Source organism: Nyctereutes procyonoides, unplaced genomic scaffold (genome assembly GCF_905146905.1).
Source record: "Nyctereutes procyonoides isolate TBG_1078 unplaced genomic scaffold, NYPRO_anot_genome, whole genome shotgun sequence".
NCBI lineage: Eukaryota > Metazoa > Chordata > Mammalia > Carnivora > Canidae > Nyctereutes > Nyctereutes procyonoides.
The window spans coordinates 39,965,540-39,984,892 of NW_026575044.1; the positions used below are offsets into that span (position 1 = coordinate 39,965,540).

The window sequence follows — 19,353 nt, forward strand, 5'->3', positions numbered from 1 at the left end:
GCATCAGTGTACAAGCATGCTCTCTCCTGAATTCCAGGCTTGTATGTCCAGCTGTCTGTTTGACTCTACTTGAGTGTTTAATAAGCATCTCATTTTTAACATGTCCAGAAAAAATTCCTGATTCCCTTACTTTGCCAAACTGCTCCTCCCTGTTTTTCCCATTTCAGTATTAGCAAGTCTATTATTTCCAGTTATTTAAACAGAAAACCTTGCAATTATCTTAGACTCTTCTCTTTTTTCCTAATACTTCATATGCAATCTATTAATAAATCTTCCTAGCTATAATTTAAAAGTGATATATATCCAGGATCTGATCAGTTCTTACTTGTACCATTTCCCAGCTTGATCCAAACTGCCACCATCTCCAATTTTGATACTATAATTAGCCTCCCAGCTGATATCTTTGCTTTTGCCATTGTCCCCCTATTATCTGATCTTAATAAACTAGCCAGAATAATCTTTTTAAAACAGAATACTCACGAGTAAAAGCCAAAGTTCCCTATACTGTCTTAGAAAGTCTTTACAAGGTCTGTTCTGTCTTCCCACTTCTCTCAATACATTTCTCACAACTTTCCTTCATCTCTCACTTCACTCACATTAGCTTCTTTCAGACCAGGCTTAGGGCATTTGTTGTTAGATGTTTCTTCCACTGTAACACTATATTTTTAGATACCTGCATAGCTCACTCTCTTACTTCCTTCATAGTTCTTCTCACATGTCTTAGCAGAGAGGCCTCCTTGATCACCCTGCATAAAATACCACATTCATAGCCTCTTCCACCTTTTTTTGTTTTATTGTGTTTTCTGTAGCATACTATTTATTACTTGTTCATTTTTTTTAATTGCCTATTTCACCCCACTAATATATACTTCCTCAGAGTAGAGACTTTGTACTATATGTCTTAATTTAGACAACTATGTTTGGCACATAGTAACCATTTAGGTAAATGTTTGTTGGACAAATGAATGAATGCTCTTTTTTTTTTTTAATAGATAGTATGTCTCCCTCCTTAGGTTTGAAGCAGAAAATTTCATTTGTTTTATTCCCTTAGTAAAAAAATAGATGGCAGTCATTTTTTCATCATACACTTATTGAGCACCTACCATATGTAGGGGGAGATACAGTATGACCGAGATACCTTATCAAACAGAAGTTCTTTAGGAAGAGCAAGCAAGCTGGAATAATCTGGTCCTGGTCTGAATGTCAATTCTGAAAAGCTTTAAAGTATAATTCCCAAGGAGCATTCCTAGAATACTTTATAGTAGTTTACAAATCTATTTATAAGTCTTCATAATCTCAATAAATTTCAGAACTGAAAGGGACCTCAAAAATCATTTAGTTTAACTCTCATTTTACAGATTTGATTAAATTGAGCTCCAGCAAATGTAAAAATTTGCCCAATTTTCTTACCCAATTAGTGATAGAACAGGGATAAGGTCAAGCAAGGTCTGGCCTCCTGGTTTACAAGCCTATTATTTTTCTTCTATCCCATGCTAACCTCCATTCTAAATCCACAACAAGTTCCTTTTCAAAAGTAGGCTGCTTATCATTGCTTTCCCACCTTTTCTTAGTTAAGTACAACAGCAGGTACAGGATTAAAGAGTTCTTTACTTTTATAGTTTTTCAAAATGTGAGAGGTTAAGTTTATTACTTTTATAGAATTTTTGCAGTAGATTCAAATAATGTATTTTAAGCAATAAAATGCTTAATTCTTAATGTTTAAATATAGTTGCCTTCTTTTAAGAGCATATTGTTAAGTTGGAAGAATAACTGAATTTCTTTGTATCTGTTTCTCTTATAAATCTATTACAGAGAAACTCTTGCTACTCAGTTGGATCTGGCAGAAACAAAAGCTGAGTCTGAGCAGTTGGCTCGAGGGCTTCTGGAAGAACAGTATTTTGAATTAACCCAAGAAAGCAAGAAAGCTGCTTCCAGAAATAGGCAAGAGATTACAGATAAAGATCACACTGTTAGTCGGGTAAGTGTGATTGTCAGGTAAGTTTTATGACTGAAATTTACCTAAATAAAAATAGGTCACATCTTTAAGTGTTAGGGTGAGTATGTGTGCATATGTATTTACTTAGACTTTACTTATACTCAGTAGTCAGTCTGTACTTTTGTATAAAGCAGTTTACATAATCCAAAACTATTGTTAATGACTGAAATTCTTATTCAGTATAATGTGTTTTTTCTCTTTCTGGCTATAGATCTTAATATATTATACCTGAAGAAATGCTTAGGTCAAATTCATTTGTTGTATTATCTTAATACATTGCACTGGCCACTGATTTTGTGGCCAGAATTCTGTAAAACACAGAGAAACTTTTGGGATGAGAAATTCTTTATGGATATCTACAAATTAATTCTAGGAACCAGTACTGAAATTATACTATTGTCTACATAGATCATAGGGATTGAAGGGGAGTTAGATTTTTCTTCTTTTTTTTTTTTTTTAATTTTTTTATTTAGTTATGATCGTCACAGAGAGAGAGAGAGGCAGAGACACAGGCAGAGGGAGAAGCAGGCTCCATGCACCGGGAGCCCGATGTGGGATTCGATCCCGGGTCTCCAGGATCGCGCCCTGGGCCAAAGGCAGGCGCCAAACCACTGCGCCACCCAGGGATCCCCAGATTTTTCTTCTTTTGAAGAAATCCTAGCTTTACCTCTAAGAAGTTACATGGTTTGGCAATTTACTTTAACTTCCCTAAGCCTCAGATTCTTCATCTATAAAATAGAAGTAATACCAGGATGCCTGGTTGATTCATTCAGTAGAGCATTCAACTCTTAATCTTCAGGGTTGTGAGTTTGAGTCTCATGTTGGGAATACAGAGTTTACTTGGGGAAAAAAAAAATACTATCTATTCTACAAGATTCTTATAAGGTTAAATGAAATATATTTGAATTTAGTATGTCCACATATGTTAAACCAGAAACCAGGCATTTTTATAATAAAGGATTGTCTAATTTATCCTGCAAAGTATTTTTTAAAGGATATTTTAAATGTGAGACTAGCAGAGTGAATGTGATTTAAACCTTTGTGTGTTTTGTTAAGCTTGAAGAAACAAACAGCATGTTAACCAAAGATATTGAATTATTAAGAAAAGAAAATGAAGAGCTAACTGATAAAATGAAGAGAGCAGAGGAAGGTATGTAAGGTTTTGTTTTGTTTTTAAATCATAATGTTTAATCAAGTTCAGAGGTAAATCTTGAGTGATTTATATTGTGTGTTAGGTTTTTGAAATATTTGTTTTCATAGGTTAAATAATTTCTATAGTCTTAAGAATTATCTTAGCAGAATTTAAATATTCTCATCCCCCAAAATTGTAAATATGTGAGGTGATGGATGTCTTAATTAACTCAATAAGAGAATCCTTTCATGTTGTATACATATATCAAATCATCTTATTGTACAGATTAAATATCTTACTAATTTGTCAATTATATCTTAAAGCTGAACAAAAAATTATTTTAATGAACTTATTAAAAGTGATGTAGTATATACTAATTTGAATAATTAAGAACATTGTTAATTTGGAACACAAATTTAATGTCATATAACACTATATAATTTGTTAACAGAATATAAATTGAAGAAGGAGGAGGAGATCAATAATCTTAAGGCTGCCTTTGAAAAGAATATCAATACAGAGAGAACCCTTAAAACGCAGGTATACATACTCTTTCAGCCTTTTCTATATGTTTATATTTGAATATCATATATTCAAAAGTTAATATTTGCTATTTGTGTACTTTTTCTTAAAACTTAGGTCATAAGGGCAGCCCCGGTGGCGCAGCGGCTTAACGCCGCTTGCAGCCCAGGGCGTGATCCTGGAGACCCTGGATCGAGTCCCACGTCAGGCTCTCTGCATGGAGCCTGCTTCTCCCTCTGCCTGTGTCTCTGCCTCTCTCTCTCTCTCTGTGTCTCTATGAAGAATAAATAAATAAAATCTTAAAAAAAAAAAAAAACTTTGGTCATAATATTCAAACTTTTCATTGGAACAAGTAATGTAATTTTCTTTCTTCGTTAAATATAAAACACTTCCTCAGGAAATTGGCTTTCAATTGAGTTAAAAAAGATGTGCTAAAGAGTACTATTCTATTTACATGGAATATAGTACTATTCATATATATATTTACATATATATGAATATATATAGTAGATATAGTATATTCTATATATATAATATATATAGTATTCTATATATGGTATATTCATATGGAATATAGTACTATTCATATAAATGGAATAGTACTCAACAGTAAAAAATGAAATCTTACCATTTGCAGCCACAGGGATGGAACTACAGTGTATTATGCTAAGGGAAATAAGTCAGACAAATACAAATACTATGTGATGTCACTGATCTGTGGAATTTAAGAAACAAAACAGATGAACATAGGGGAAAGAAAAGAAAGAGGGGAACACAACCATAAAAGAGACTCCTAACTACCTAGAATAAACTGAAGGTTGCTGGAGGGGAATTGGATATGGGGGATGGCTAACTGTGTGATGGGCGTCAAGGAGGGCACTTCTTGGAATGAGCACTGGGTGTTATATGTAAGCGATGAACCACTAAATTCTACTCCCGAAATTAATATTACACTATATGTTAACTAAGTAGAATTTAAATAAAATCTTGGAACAGGAAAAAGGGAAAGTAGCTTGTCTAGTCATTTGGCTAGTAAGAACATGTTTCAGATTGTACAGAAGACCTGTAATTTGATAGAGAAAACACTGGACTAAAACGAAGAGAGAAGAACTGGGAATAAAAAGAAACTGTAGGGGTGGCTGTATCATTTAGCTGTGTATTTAATGATGCCGCTAGATCAGATTTTTACAGTAAAACTTGATATCTTATCATTTTACTAAGTTATCCAGTAGTTTAAATTTCTCGTTAAGGTACCATATACCTTAGTTGATTTTTATGGTAAGATACATATTTTTTTACTTTTTTATTAAACAATTGTAATAGCTTCTTTGCCACTTATCTGCTCTCCCTCCCAGCAGTTTTTCATGTTGCATCTAGATTAATCTTTCAAAAATGCACTTAATATCTGTTGAAAATCCTTCAGTGGAAATTTACTTACCTTTGCATACAGAGACCATAAAGAAAAAGATTGACCTTTATTACATAAAAATTCAACCATAATAGAAACCAATAAATAGAAATTAAAGCAATAATGAAGTATCTTTTTGGCAAATGCGCACATTTTTTTTTTAAGATTTTATTCATTTATTCATGAGAGACACACAGAGAGAGGCAGAGACATAGGCAGAGGGCAGGCCCCATGCAAGGAGCCCAACGTGGGACTCAATCCCGGGATTCCAGGATCACGCCCTGGGCTGAAGGCAGGCAAACCACTGAACCACCCAGGGATCCCAAAATGGGCACATTTAAATAAGATACAATACTTGTATTTGGTAAGAACATAGGAAAGTTTATTTGTAAAATATCTGAGCGAGTAAACTATAAGAATAATTAGCAAACACATTTTAATGTGCATATTCTTTGACCCAGTAACTGAACATTTAGGAATTTATCCTATGTAAATAACTCCATAAATGCTCAAAAGAAATATATACAAATATAATTACAGCAACATTATTTTTAATAACGAAAAAATAACCCAACCACCCATCAGCATAGTATTGACAAATCATAATACATCTATGCAATGTAAAGGAGCCATTAAAAATAAATGAAATATATATATAATGACATGGGAAAATAATAGTTCCCCTATTTGATATAGTATCAAATTTAAAAAGCAAGTCTCAGCACAGAATGTACAGCATAGTTCCATTTTTTAATTTAAATATATCTATAATCAGCTTATATACATAGGGAAAAGTTTAGAAAGATATACACCCAGCAGATTGAAAGAAGAGTCTTTAGTAGAGGTGCTCTTTGATGGGTGATACTACAAGGGCTTTTCACTTTCTTCATAATATATTTCTGGATTTGATTTTTCTTATAATGTTAGATTTACTATTAGGAAAACAATACCCATTATGAATCAATGAAATAAATTTTTACTGCATTAAAAAAGTTATGGGCTCCTCATCCTAGAATAGGACCATAGCCATGGAAATGATAGTGACTCAGACTTTTTTGTGTCTTAGTGGAAAAATCTTTGGGTTTTTTTTTTTTTTAATATCATTGCAGAAAAAAATACCATGATTTATATTTTAGTTTATGTAGCTTAACTTTACATGCTTTTAACACTTCTGATTTTGAATATATGCAGAAGGGGTTAGCCTCAACCAACATTTGCATTTTCTCTTACATTCAAAAGGACCTCAGCATGGCCTAGTCTGCTACCCTGTCTGCTTACATTCCTACTTGTCCAAAGGAAAAATGTTATCTTGGGCCTTTTGTGCTGTTTGATCTGATTTTAATGCCATCCTTGGCTCTCCTTGACTCCTCTCTTTAATACTGTTTCTTTTTTGCTTATCCAACTCTTGTTTGTCTTTTTAAGAAACATATGTAGACACATATGCAGGTATATCAGGAAGCCATCCTTGACCTCCCTAGTCTCAGTTAGGTACTGCTCCCATAGCACACTTGTTTGCCTCTTTTCTTTTTACTTACCACTCTGTACGTTATAGTACAGTATAGTGCTTGTTTGGCTCCTCCACCAGAGTAGCATGCCTTTGGGCATAACTATATTCTTTTTTTTTTTTTTTAAGATTTTCTTGTATTATTAGAGAGAGAGATGGTCAGAGGGAAAGGGGAGAGAGAATCCCAAGCAGACTCCACGTTGAGTGCAGATCCTGATGCCAGGCTGGATCCTACAACCCTGAGCCGAAACCAAGAGTTAGAGGCCCAACCAACTCTACTACCACCCAGGAGGCCCCCGTATATCTATTTTTGTATCTAGTGCCAATCAGAGTGCTTACATTACAAATAACAAGTGCTGAATAATTGTTGAATGATAAATGGGTTTTGCAAGCCTGTTTGGTTCTTACATTTGAACAATATAAAACAATAATAGGTACCCGTGCTACAGGTTACCATGTCCCACCCTTCATTAGGTTCTTATTCACACATACACACACACACACACACACACACACACACACACACACACACATACTCCTGCTTCCTGATTTTGAAGAAAAAAATAGATTTTAGTGGAGATTTAAATTAGATGGCAATGATAGAGGTCTTTACTAATAATATTTTAATATTTTAATAGGCTGTTAACAAGTTGGCAGAAATAATGAATCGGAAAGATTTTAAAATTGATAGAAAGAAAGCTAACACACAGGATTTGAGAAAGAAAGAAAAGGAAAATCGAAAGCTCCAACTGGAACTCAACCAAGAAAGAGAGAAATTCAACCAGATGGTAGTGAAGCATCAGAAGGAACTGAATGACATGCAAGCGGTAAGGTTTATGTATGTGTGTTTGTAGGATTCATTTCTTAATTTGTTATTGCTATTTATACCTATTAACTATTGATCCTGACTAGATTTTTTAGTATAAAAATGCATATTCAGGTTTATAGTCTCCATAACTTGATCATTATTACTCTAATATGAACCATGATTTTGAAAAACTAGAAATATACTGTTGCCTATTAACCCTGATAATTTGAGTAATTTTTTTTTTTTAATAATTTGAGTAATTTTACCCATGAGCATTTACTTGATTAGAGAGGCTCCTTTGAGAGAAGCAGCCAAGGATTTGCCGCTTTGGTTTTAGATTGAAATTGAGATATGAGTAGGATAATATTAACTATAATTGAGATAAAGGATTTGAAGAATTATAGATTTTTTGTTTTCTCTAATCAGGACTCACTTTTCAGAAATCAAATACCAATCTTAATTTTTTTGATATTTCCTGGCTTGTTAATAGCACAAAATTGAGAACATGGTCTCTGGACCTAGACTGCTTAGATAAAAGCACTATCATTTATGGTTTTACCATACTGAGAAGCTTACTCTACCTTTGAAACTGTTCCATTTGGAGCCATAAGAGTATTTCCTAAAGTTTGAAGAGGTGGTTGGTTTTTGTTTTTTTGATGCTTTGTATCTATTTATTTATTTTGACAGAGGGAGTGGGGCGAGAGAGAAGGAGAGACTCTTAAACAGGTTCCATCCCCAGCACAGAGCTTGATGCAGGCCTTGATCTCGTGACCCTGAGATCATGACCTGAACCAAAATCAAGAGTTAGATGCTTTACCAACTGAGCTACCCAGATGCCCCAGCTGCTTTATATTTAAAAAGTAAAAACAAAAAGTTTGTTTAAAGCAAGGAGAAAAGGAAGTTACCTAAGCAATGTATTATTGAGGAAGAGAACTTGAATTTTTACAATTAAGTCAAAATCTGTGGTAGTGGGATGTTTGGGTGGCTCAGTGGTTAAGCATCTGCCTTCCACTCAGGGTGTGATCCTGGAGTCCTGGGATTGAGTCCCACATCAGGCTCCCTGCATGGAGCCTGCTTCTCCCGTTGCCTGTGTCTCAGTCTCTCATAAATAAATAAATTAAATCTTAAAAAAAAAAAATCTGTGGTAGTAAGCATCCATGAAATTTAGAGTAAGTTTTTAGTGATAGCAGTTTTAGATTCTTTATCACTTACAGCTCCATTAATTCTTAATTTCTTAATGTTGGAAATTTGATATTGATTTTTTTCTATTATCTTGTTATTTTTCAAAAACAGCAATTGGTAGAAGAATGTACGCATAAGAATGAGCTTCAGATGCAATTGGCTAGCAAAGAGAGTGATATTGAGCAATTGCGTGCCAAACTTTTGGACCTTTCAGATTCTACAAGTATTGCTAGTTTTCCTAGTGCTGATGAAACTGATGGAAACCTTCCAGGTAAGAATATTTCCGTTACTTCATTCAGGTTGCTTAAATGTCATGGAAATTAGTTACTTCTTTCATTTAGCTTTCTACCCTTTGTCATTTTTCCCATGAATCCTTAAGAAATTTATGTTTCTGAATAGCCAAAGTCTGATTCTGTTTGCATTTTACAGAATAAAAGCAGTCAGAACAAATCTTAGGCTATTAAAATAAATCTGAGAGGCTCTACCTGAATAGAAATCTGAAGAGCTTTATGAACCTATGAACACCTCTAACTACATGGTAAAAGTTAAAGCTGCTGCTTTCACTGTTTAAAGAAAATAACATGTTTTCATGAATAGCAGCTCTTCAATATTTAATGTATTTTTTGTTTTATGTATTTTTGTGCAAAAACTAAAACCTGTACTTGGAACCACAGCAGCCTATATAGGGACCTTTCTTATGGAATAGTGATCATCTTTGGTGACTTTAAGTTTCAAATTTAGAGAAATAGATAAAAGGAATTAAGAAATGCAGTGAGGGGGCAGAGTCAATTAAAGGCAAAAGTGAGTATCTAGGACTTCAGACTCTTCAGTCCTTTTTCCAGTAGAGAATCAATTAAAAATAAGCACCCATTCTTAGGTTGATTGTAGTGTAAGTTATAGTATATTTATATCTTTTTAACAGAGTGAGCAATACACATAGGGTCAATTTAGAAATGAATAGGTTATAAATATTTTTTAAATGCATTGCATATGGGCGGGGGGTGGGGGTAATGGGTGACGGGCACGGAGGGGGACACTTGACGGGATGAGCACTGGGTGTTATTCTGTATGTTGGTAAATTGAACACCAATAAAAATTAATTTATAAAAAAAAATAAATAAATAAATAAAAAATAAATGCCCTTGAAAAAAATAAAAAAAAATGCATTGCATATTTTAAAGGTATAAATATTTATATACACATACACATCTGACCTATTACATATCCTTAGCTGAAGGTTTTGGAAGTTTTGTTTATATGGTCATAAACTTGAAAATCAATTTTAATTTGTGTATTTCCTGAATAATGTTTTAATAGAAAGATATTTATAAAGCAGCATATTTTAAAGAGATTCTTTTTTTTTTTAAGAGATTCTATTTTGACAGATACTGGGTTTTTTGAGAATTTGATATAAAAAATTTGATAGACTACTTAGAAAATATTATTTATTGTTCTCAAAGACAGAGGTGAATTTAACTCTTACTTGTATACCATGTAATCACTGCCCTCTTTCTTCTGTGTTTTTATATCTCAGATATGTTTTATATCTATAGATATCTCAGTCAGATATCTGAGAAGGGCAGGGAGTGAAATTTCTTATTACAATGGTCAAGGAATTCCTTTTGTTTTCCCATTATTGGTTCTCTGAAACCTCGTGCCTCTTGAGAATCCAATAGGTGCATGTCCTTTATCAGAGAATCACTTTGGATTTAACAAGAACCTTTAATAAGTATAACTTTCAGGAGTGTTTGGCTTCATTCTTTCAGTTGTTGAACTGAAAATTGTAGCTTAGAGTGCCTCTTCAAGGTATTTCTTAAGTTATTTATTAAAGGAATTCTTACTCCATTTAGTGGAAGTTAAATATCCTGACCAGGTTTTTTTGTCTTTATTTCACCCATTTCCCTTTAACTTTGATTATAATGTCTTATTATGTATGCCTTGGCTTTCTTTGTATTAGGTTAAACATTTCAGAGACATTGTTGGTAAATATTATTTAGAAAAATTTAAATTGAATGAAGCATTTAGGGGACATCTAAAGAGGAGGAGGGTAATGAGTTTTTCTTCCATTCTGGCTCACTGAAGAAAACTAAACTCAAAGAATGATCAGATGGTTTGACTGGCAAACTTAAGTTGGGGTCCATTTAGATTTCAGAATCCTGACCTAATAAATCCACATAGGAATCAATCAGCAAAGAAATTATAAAATGTTGCTCCTGGCTCCATTCTGTTACTTAGAATAACTGTATTTTCAGAGACGTTGTTGCTAAGGTTTTCTAAGTTCAAACCAAGTGAGGGGAAAAAATGATACTGGTAGCCATTCTCATTGCTATAAAAGGAGACCAGTTAGGTATCTCTTTCTCTTATTACTGTGCTCTTAGTCTTAAAACTTTACATTCATAGATCTCTATAGTGCTAACTTTCATACTGTAGGTAGAAAGTAATGGATAATCAGTGGGTTTTTTTTTTATCCTTTTTTGTGTCATATTTTGTTAATAAATTGAAAATCTATTCTAATTCTGCCATTTACTAGATAGGTAAAAATGGATATTGGCAAATAAAGTTTAGGTTTCACAATCATAGGAAGAACCATTAAAGAATTTTGATAGTCGTTCTTTTTTTTTTTTTAAGATCATTTATTTGAGAGAGAGAGGAAGAGCACAGCAGGGAGACTGGCAGAGGGAGGGGGAAAAGCAGGTTCCCTGCTGAGCAGGGAGCCCCACGCGGGGCTCAGTTCCAGTACCTTGGGATCATGACCTAAGCCAAAGGCAGGTGCTTAACCAACTGAACCACCCAGATGCCCTGGTAGTCGCTCTTAATTTAAGAAAGTTGCTTATGATTCAAGTATCTAAAATTTTTGAAGATAATGACTAATGATTAACTTAGTTTAGAAAATTAGTAAATTAAACTACAGGCTGGGACGCCTGGGTGGCTCAGCAGTTGGGCGTCTGCCTTTGTCTCAGGGCATGATCCTGGGGTACTGGGATCGAGTCCCACATTGGGCTCCCTGCATGGAGCCTTCTTCTCCCTCTGCCTATGTCTCTGCCTCTCTCTCAGTCTCTCTCTCTCTCTCTCTCTGTCTCTCTGTCTCTCATAAATAAATAAATAAAATCTTTTTTAAAAATAAAAATAAATAAACTACAGACTGAAAGGGGAGAACTTTGGATGGGATAGATTTACTCAACAGTTAAAGGCCTTTTGAAACATGGATCATATTTTTAGTCCAGTGAGATGGGTTTGTTTTTTTTTTTGAAGATGGATTTATTTCTTTTAGGGAGAGTGAGCACAAGTGTGCATGTGGGCAGAGAGCAGGGGGAGGGACAGAGAGGGAGACAACCAGACTCCCCACGAGCAGGGAGATTGAGGTGGGGTTCAATCCCAGGACCCTGAGATTATGACTTGAGCTGAAACCAAGAGTCAGATGCTTAACCATCCAAGCGCCCCGAGATGTATTACTTTTTAAGTAGTTGGATGGATGAACTGATAATATGATTTAGTTACAGATTTCATCATTCAGTATAAAGATTCTCATTTAGTTACTATGTATATCTAGAGCTAAGCCTCTGTAACAGTCTTAGTTGGCATTATGTCCTTAATGAGATGAAATCTCTAAGTTTCCCAATTCTAAAAAAGCTTAGAAAAAAATTATGTCGTATAATCTTTGAAGTTCTTAAAATCACTTTTATTCTCCTAATTCTTTCATGTCATCATCCTCCTTTTTGTTCTGTAGCAGGTTGTGGCCTAGCTACTGTAAATTCAGAAGTTACACTTGGGTTTAAGATTTGCTTATTTCCTCGATGACAAAAAGAGTAACATGATAACTGCCTCTCCTCCCTTGTTCTTACTCTTTCCTTCTTTTGGAACCATTGACCAATAATCTGAAAAGAATGTAGAAGTAGATGAAGCACCTAGGAAAAACACTGATATCTACACCCTATTAATATTCATTATCTCATGGATTATCTGCATCATTCTCTCCGTCTATGTATTTTAAATCTGTAAATAGTGAATTTCTTAGTGTGTCCAAGTATTTGAGTATATGAGAGCTTCTGAATGCCCAAATCTAATCAATAATTGGAGATAATGCATCTGAATTCTTGAGCATTGGTTAATTTCATTTTTTATATCACTCCTGAATAAAAAATTTTTGGATGGTTCCTTAGCTCTGTTTCTTAAGCAGTATATATTTACCCAAGTAAACTTCGGTAGTCTTCAGTTAGCTTTGATGTGTAAACTGGCTGTACTGGATATTGACTTATATATATAGTTAATCTCTATGTCTCTTATTTGGGTAAAGGAATCAGTTGTTGATATTGTAATGAGATACATACCTAAATTTTTTTGGTAAGTTAAAATAACTCTACGAACCCTTAAGAGCTGGAGCCAAGTTGTTTTGTACTTTGTACTTTTTTGTGTACCATATTATTTATGGTAATCTAGAGTTAGAAGTCCTCAACATTTGTTTATCTGGAGAAGCTGATTTCTGTGTTTGTAGTATAGAAGATGAAATTTAAAACTTTCAGATTGCCACGTAGGTCATGGTTTTAAAGGAGGTATACATGTGTAAAAAATAGTATTTTACCTTGTTTCTAAGACAGGAGTAAGTAAAGGAAATAGAGAGGTTAGTATATATTTTTTAATTTATCCCTAAGCTTTAGTTCATCTGTTTCTCTGAAGGGAGTTCACCAGGAAAAACTAAAATTCTCTCCTGTAACGCCATTGTTTTAAATTGGCAGACTTACATATCCTGAACACCTTTTTTCAAGTTCCAAATTTCTTCATTTAGGAGCAAATATAAAATTAAGCTTATTTGAGTCATAAAATGTCTTTGACGTACAAAACTTCTCTAGGAAAACACAACAGTCATTGAAAATATATTAAAGAGAACACTGGTAGGTTAATCCAAACCTAGAACCATGAAGCATTAATACTTTTGGCATTTATTCTCATAGAGAAATAACTGGGGGAGAGTAGTATTTGGGCATACACAGTTTTATATAAATGTCAAGATTTCAATGACTTTCACATCTTTTCTGTGAGGAATTACTGGTATTAAATGTAGGAGGAGTAAGAGCTGCAATTTGGGGTGCACTAAAGGGAAACTTTCCTAGCAGTAACTTGTTGCTTTCATAAGATAGAGTGTTTGTGAGTGATTAGGAACCTTCTGCATGTTATTTAATATGAAACTGCCCTTTGATTTTTAAATCATAACCATTATTTACAGAGGATGACTTTGGTTAATGTGGAAAAAAATAGAATTGCAAAATAATCAGTTTTTTGTCAAGTACGTACCTACTCTGTATGTCAGATGTCTTGGGGCATATAAAAATAGTGTTAGGATATGGTCCTGATCTTTAAAAACTTACCAAGGCATTACCTAAGGAGAAAAAATAATTATTGCTAAACTAAATAAGAGCACTAAGAAAAGAGTTAAGAGAAGAGGAAGATCATTTTACGCTGAGGTTACCATTATTTTCTCCACCTTAACAACTACAATTTAGATGAAGGGAAATAACAAAAGCAAAGGACATTAGGTGCATGGAAGAAGTTGGAACAAGACAGATATTACTTCCAATTCAATTAGCTGCAAGGCTTTTTAGTTAAAGGACAGAGTTAGCAGTGTGTTCTAGGAACACAAGCTCAGAAATTAGCCTGCCAGGGTAAACTACAGGTTTGGCAAATGCTGATATATACCTTTGAGCAAGTCAGTTTACCTTCTAAGCCTTGGTGTCTTCATTTGCAAACGGAGAATGATAGTAAAAGCTATCCTGTCCTGTATTCATAGAAATATAATCTCATATATTCATGGGATAATACATAGGTTAGATGTGAGATATTACTTGGAAAGCACATATCAAACCATAAATGTTCAGTAAATGTTACCTATAATTATGATGACTCTAAGGCAAATGTTTAACAGACTTTAAGTTATGTGGAGAAGGGCATTGTATATTCCCATTAAGGTCATGATTAATTGGCTACTTTTCTGGTTTTTTTCTTTTTTGTGTTTCAAATATGAGATAGATACAGAAAACAATTAAATGCTCTTATCTCTAACCTGATGTAAAATAATCATTTCTAACAGAATCCTTTTTTCTCCAGATATTTCTAATAAACATTAATTATTTTTAAAAAGTAACAATATTTATTTTGAAATGCCTTGATTGAATTCATTAAGGAATTTCTGGTATTCACAAACTTGTTAAAATATTATCAGCTGACCAACTCAATTTTATGTTCTTTTGCTGTTTTTTAAATTCTGGTGTAACATACTTAAAAGACTTCATTTATACCTCTTTAGTTTGATAAGAATTACAATTGGATTTAACTCTAGAATTAAGTAACCCCCCAACCAGATTTGGATTAACTTTATTGAAATTATTATAGGTGTTTTACCAAAAAGTTTATCAGAATATTGTGCTGAGAAAACAAATAAAATGCTTGTCTCTTATTCTTTATATCTAGTTGATTCTGCCTGCATTCCTTATTTATTTATCTTCTATTCTTATCTTCTGTGAGTAATAGGACCCTTCTCTATACTTTTGCTTGCTCTTTCTTGTGTAAATCATCGCTCTGATTTGTTCCACTTGCTGCATTTTTTTTTTTTGCTAAATATTTTATGAGTGTTAAATGATATTTAAAGTCTTCTGTATCATATCCCATTTAAGCTGCAATCCATTCCAGTCTTGCCTGGCTCTTGAGGGTATTGTTTTACTTCATACTTTTATAATTGAGCACTAAATGTTAATTTTATGGGAAATTGGCTTGGAATTTTTTTCTGCAATATTTGTATGGCCATTAAAGTTGATTTGTGTGATTGAAGCATGAAAGAGCAAATTGTAGCACTTATTCATTTAGCTGTGTTCAAATGCCTGTTGCTGCATGCTGTCAGACAACCTGTAATAGTTTTTCCTCTTGTTACAATGAGACTGAATACTGTATGTTCTTTTTCTCCTAGAGTCAAGAATTGAAGGTTGGCTTTCAATACCAAATAGAGGAAACATCAAACGATATGGCTGGAAGAAACAGGTATTATATCCCTCTTCTTTTCTAATCTGTTGTATATTTTACTTTTAAAGCATAGAACTTGTATTAATTGCTCTATTATTAACATTAATCTTAGATGCAGTACAATATACTTTAGACATAAATGGCAAGTATTGTGCTTATCATTTTAAGCCAAGTTAATATCGCTCTTATATATCTTCCCCTTTTTTCTCATTTCAGTATGTTGTGGTAAGCAGCAAAAAAATTTTGTTCTATAATGATGAACAAGATAAGGAACAATCCAATCCATCCATGGTATTGGACATAGAGTAAGTTGCCTTTGGTTGAAATTCAAATCAGTTAAATATTAACTTTATGATAATTATTTTTAGACTTACAATTTAGGGTTTTTTTTTTTTTAAGATTTTATTTGCTTATTTGAGAGAGAGAACATGAGCAAGAGGAGGGACAGAGGGAGAAGCAGACTCCCTGCTGAGCAGGGAGTCCAACGTGGGCTGATGTGACCTGACCCCAAGGCACTTAACTGACAGAGCCACCCAGGTGCCCCTAGACTTAGAGTTTATATTTTGTTATTTAAATGACATTACCTACTTTTCTTACAAGTTTTAAAACTTTATGTTAAATCTTCAGCAAAATGTAGGAGGGAAATTTTTGCATAGCTGATTCATGTATTCTAAAGACAGATGTTTTTCAAGTGTTTTTTGGTGTTATTTTGTTTTTTGTTTGTTTTTGGTGTTAGGTTTTGAGAGTATCTCCAAAAGTACTGTATATGATTATGCAGTCACTGTTAAGGAAATGTGAATATATCTTTTGTTTTTAATATTAGGTCACAGAGACCTTTAATAAGCTTAGGGTTTTTCCTTTGTATTCATTCTTAAACTATTTCGTTAGCACTGCTGCCTGTATCATCATAGTGCTAGAGATTGTACAAGGATAAGTAAGATGGTTCCATATTTAAGGAGCTCACAGGTAGTAGTAGAAAAGGTAAAACATGGAACAAAGTATAAATTCAAAATGATATATGGTGGGTGCTATTCATGAAAAATATAAACATACAATGAAGTATTGCCATTCCTTTGGAATTAAACATTTATGAAGTCAGTAATAGATAGAGTGTAAAAAGAATTAAGCAACTACCAGAGAGTACTGAAATTTTATTTCCCAGCTTTTTTCTTTTTTTAAGTATAATTAACGTACAGTGTTATATTAGTTCAGGTGTACAGTATAATAAGTCAGACAGTATAATAAGTCAGAAATTCCATACATTACTCAGTGTTCATCACAAGAAGTGTAATCCTGGGCAGCCCCAGTGACTCAGCGGTTTAGCACCACCTTCAACCCAGGCCATGATCCTGGAGACCTGGGATCAAGTCCCACATTGAGCTCCCTGCCTGGAGCCTGCTTCTCCCTCTGCCTGTGTCTCTGCCTCTCTCTCTGTTTGTGTCTCTCATGAATAAATAAATAAAATCTTTAAAAAAAAAAAAAAAGAAGTATAATCCTAATCCCCTTCAACTATTTCCCCCATCCCCTCACCCACCTCCCCTCTGGTAACCGTCAGTTTTTTCTCTGTTTTTAAGAGTCTGGTACTTTTTTGTTTGTCTCTTCTTTGTTCATTTGTTTTTTAAATTCCACGTGAGTGAAATCATTCAGTATTTGTCTTTTTCTGGTGGATTTATTTCATTTAGTATTATACTGTCTAGCTCCATCTATGTTATTGCAAGTGGCAAGATTTCATTTTTTATGGCTGAATAATATTCTTTTCACTTTATGGTTATACACTTGTGTTACTTTCATTTCTTGGCTATTATATATAATGCAGTAAACACAGGGGTGCATATATCCCTTCAAATTACTGTTTTCATATTCTTTGGGTAAAAATCCAATAGTGGAATTAATTACTGGATCATATGGTAATTCTATTTTTAATATTTTGAAAAACCTCCATACTGTTTGCCATAGTGGCACCAGCTTGCAGTCCCCCCAACAGTGCATGAGGGTTCTTTTTTCTCTACATCCTTGCCAACATCCTTGTTATCTTTTATATTTTTAATTCTAGCCATTCTGACAGTATAAGGTGATATCTCATTGCTGTTTCGATTTTCATTTTCCTGGTGATTACTGATGTTTAATGTCTTCTCATTTGTGCCATCCGTATGTCTTCTTTAGAAAAGTTTCTATTATGTCCTCTGCCTTTTTTTTTTTTTAATTTTACTTATTTATTTGAGAGACAGAGCAGGTAAGAGAAAAAGTGAGCACGAGGGGCAGGGACGAGTAGAGGGGGAGAGAGAGAGAGAGAGAGAGAGAGAGAGAGAGAGAGAGAGAGAGAGAAGCAGGCTGCCAGCTGAGCCAGGGAATCCAGTGCAGGGCTTCATCCCAGAATCCTGGGATCATGACCTGAGCAGAAGGCAGATGCTTAACTATCTGAGCCATACAGGCACCGTCCTCTGCCTATTTTTAATTGGATTATTGGGGAGGCTGGTGTTGAATTTTATAAGTTCTTTATTTATATATTTTTTCTATTAACTCCTTATCACTTATATCATTTGCAAATATATTCTCCCATTCAGTAGGTTGTCATTTTGTTTATGGTGTTTTTTGCTGTGTAAAAAGCTTTTTTGTAGTGTAGTCCGTCCCAATAGTTTAATTTTGCTTTACTTTCCCATGCCAGAGGAGACCTATCTAGAGAAATGTTTGCATGGCTTATGTAAGAGAGATTACTACCTGTGTTTTCTTCTACAAGTTTTATGGTTTCAGGTCTCACATTTAGGTCTTTCATCCATTTTGAGTTTATTTTTGTGTATAGTGTAAACCAGTGGTCCAGTCTCATTCTTCTGCATGTAGCTATCCAGTTTTCCCAGCATCATTTGTTGAAGAGACTTTTTCCTGTTTTGTTTTCTTGCCTCCTTTGTCATGGATTAATTGATCATAAACACCTGGGTTTATTTCTGGGCTCTCTATGCTGTTCTGTTGATCTATGTGTCTGTTTTTGTGCCAATTCCATACTCTCTTGATTTCCTAATGTTTTAAAGAAGCATTAGCTGTGAAAATTTGGAATCATACATAAACACCAATATTAAAGACCTCATTTTTCAACTTTCAAAAAAAAGTTCAGTACTTTCAGATTGATGAAAGCTGGTTATCTTTTTTATTGAGGCATAATTTTTATTTTTATTTTTTTTGAGGCATAATTTTTATATAATAAAATGCATACATCTTAAGTGTTGTATTCACTGACTTTTGACAATTATAAACACCTATGTAATTGTTACTCATTACAAGATTAAAAAATATTTCCATCACCCTAGAAAGCCCACTTATACTCTTTTCAGGAGGGGGGAGAAAAGATCATCAGAATTTTATTACGGAGTCTTGCCTATTCTAGAACTTCATATAGATGTAATTATTACAGTATACTTTTTTTTCCTGGCATCTTTCACCCAGCCTAGTGTTTTGCTGTGTGTATCAATTGTCTGTTCTATTTATTGCTGAGTAATATTCCATTGGAATATGTCTCAATTTGTTTATCCCTTCTGTTGATGAACATTTGGGTTGCTTTATAAATAGACTGACATAAGTTTTGGGGCTATTATAAATAGACTGACATGAGTTCTGTGTCAAAAATATGTAGTGCAAGTATTTCCTAATCTGTGCCCTGCCTATTCATTTTTTTTATGGTGTCTTTTAATGGAAGCCAATTTATCAGTTTTTAAAAAGAATTAACAACCTTTTGTAGTCTAAGAAATTTTGCCTACCTTCTTTTAGGAGCTTTATTGTCCTAGGCTTTACATTTAAGTTA

The 19,353-nt window shown here is 33.8% G+C and overlaps 1 protein-coding gene across 4 annotated transcripts in view; it reads left to right on the forward strand.

Moving 5' to 3' along the window:
* The window catches only part of ROCK1 (Rho associated coiled-coil containing protein kinase 1), a 145,878-nt gene that overhangs the window by 121,585 nt on the left and 4,940 nt on the right, over positions 1 to 19,353 (forward strand). For all 4 annotated transcript variants that reach the window (XM_055323997.1, XM_055323998.1, XM_055323999.1 and 1 more), the window contains 7 exons: positions 1,813 to 1,978; positions 3,053 to 3,146; positions 3,580 to 3,668; positions 7,201 to 7,389; positions 8,664 to 8,823; positions 15,508 to 15,578; positions 15,777 to 15,865. In XM_055323997.1, coding sequence (XP_055179972.1) covers positions 1,813 to 1,978; positions 3,053 to 3,146; positions 3,580 to 3,668; positions 7,201 to 7,389; positions 8,664 to 8,823; positions 15,508 to 15,578; positions 15,777 to 15,865 — 858 coding nt within the window. The remainder of the gene's footprint in view (positions 1 to 1,812; positions 1,979 to 3,052; positions 3,147 to 3,579; positions 3,669 to 7,200; positions 7,390 to 8,663; positions 8,824 to 15,507; positions 15,579 to 15,776; positions 15,866 to 19,353) is intronic.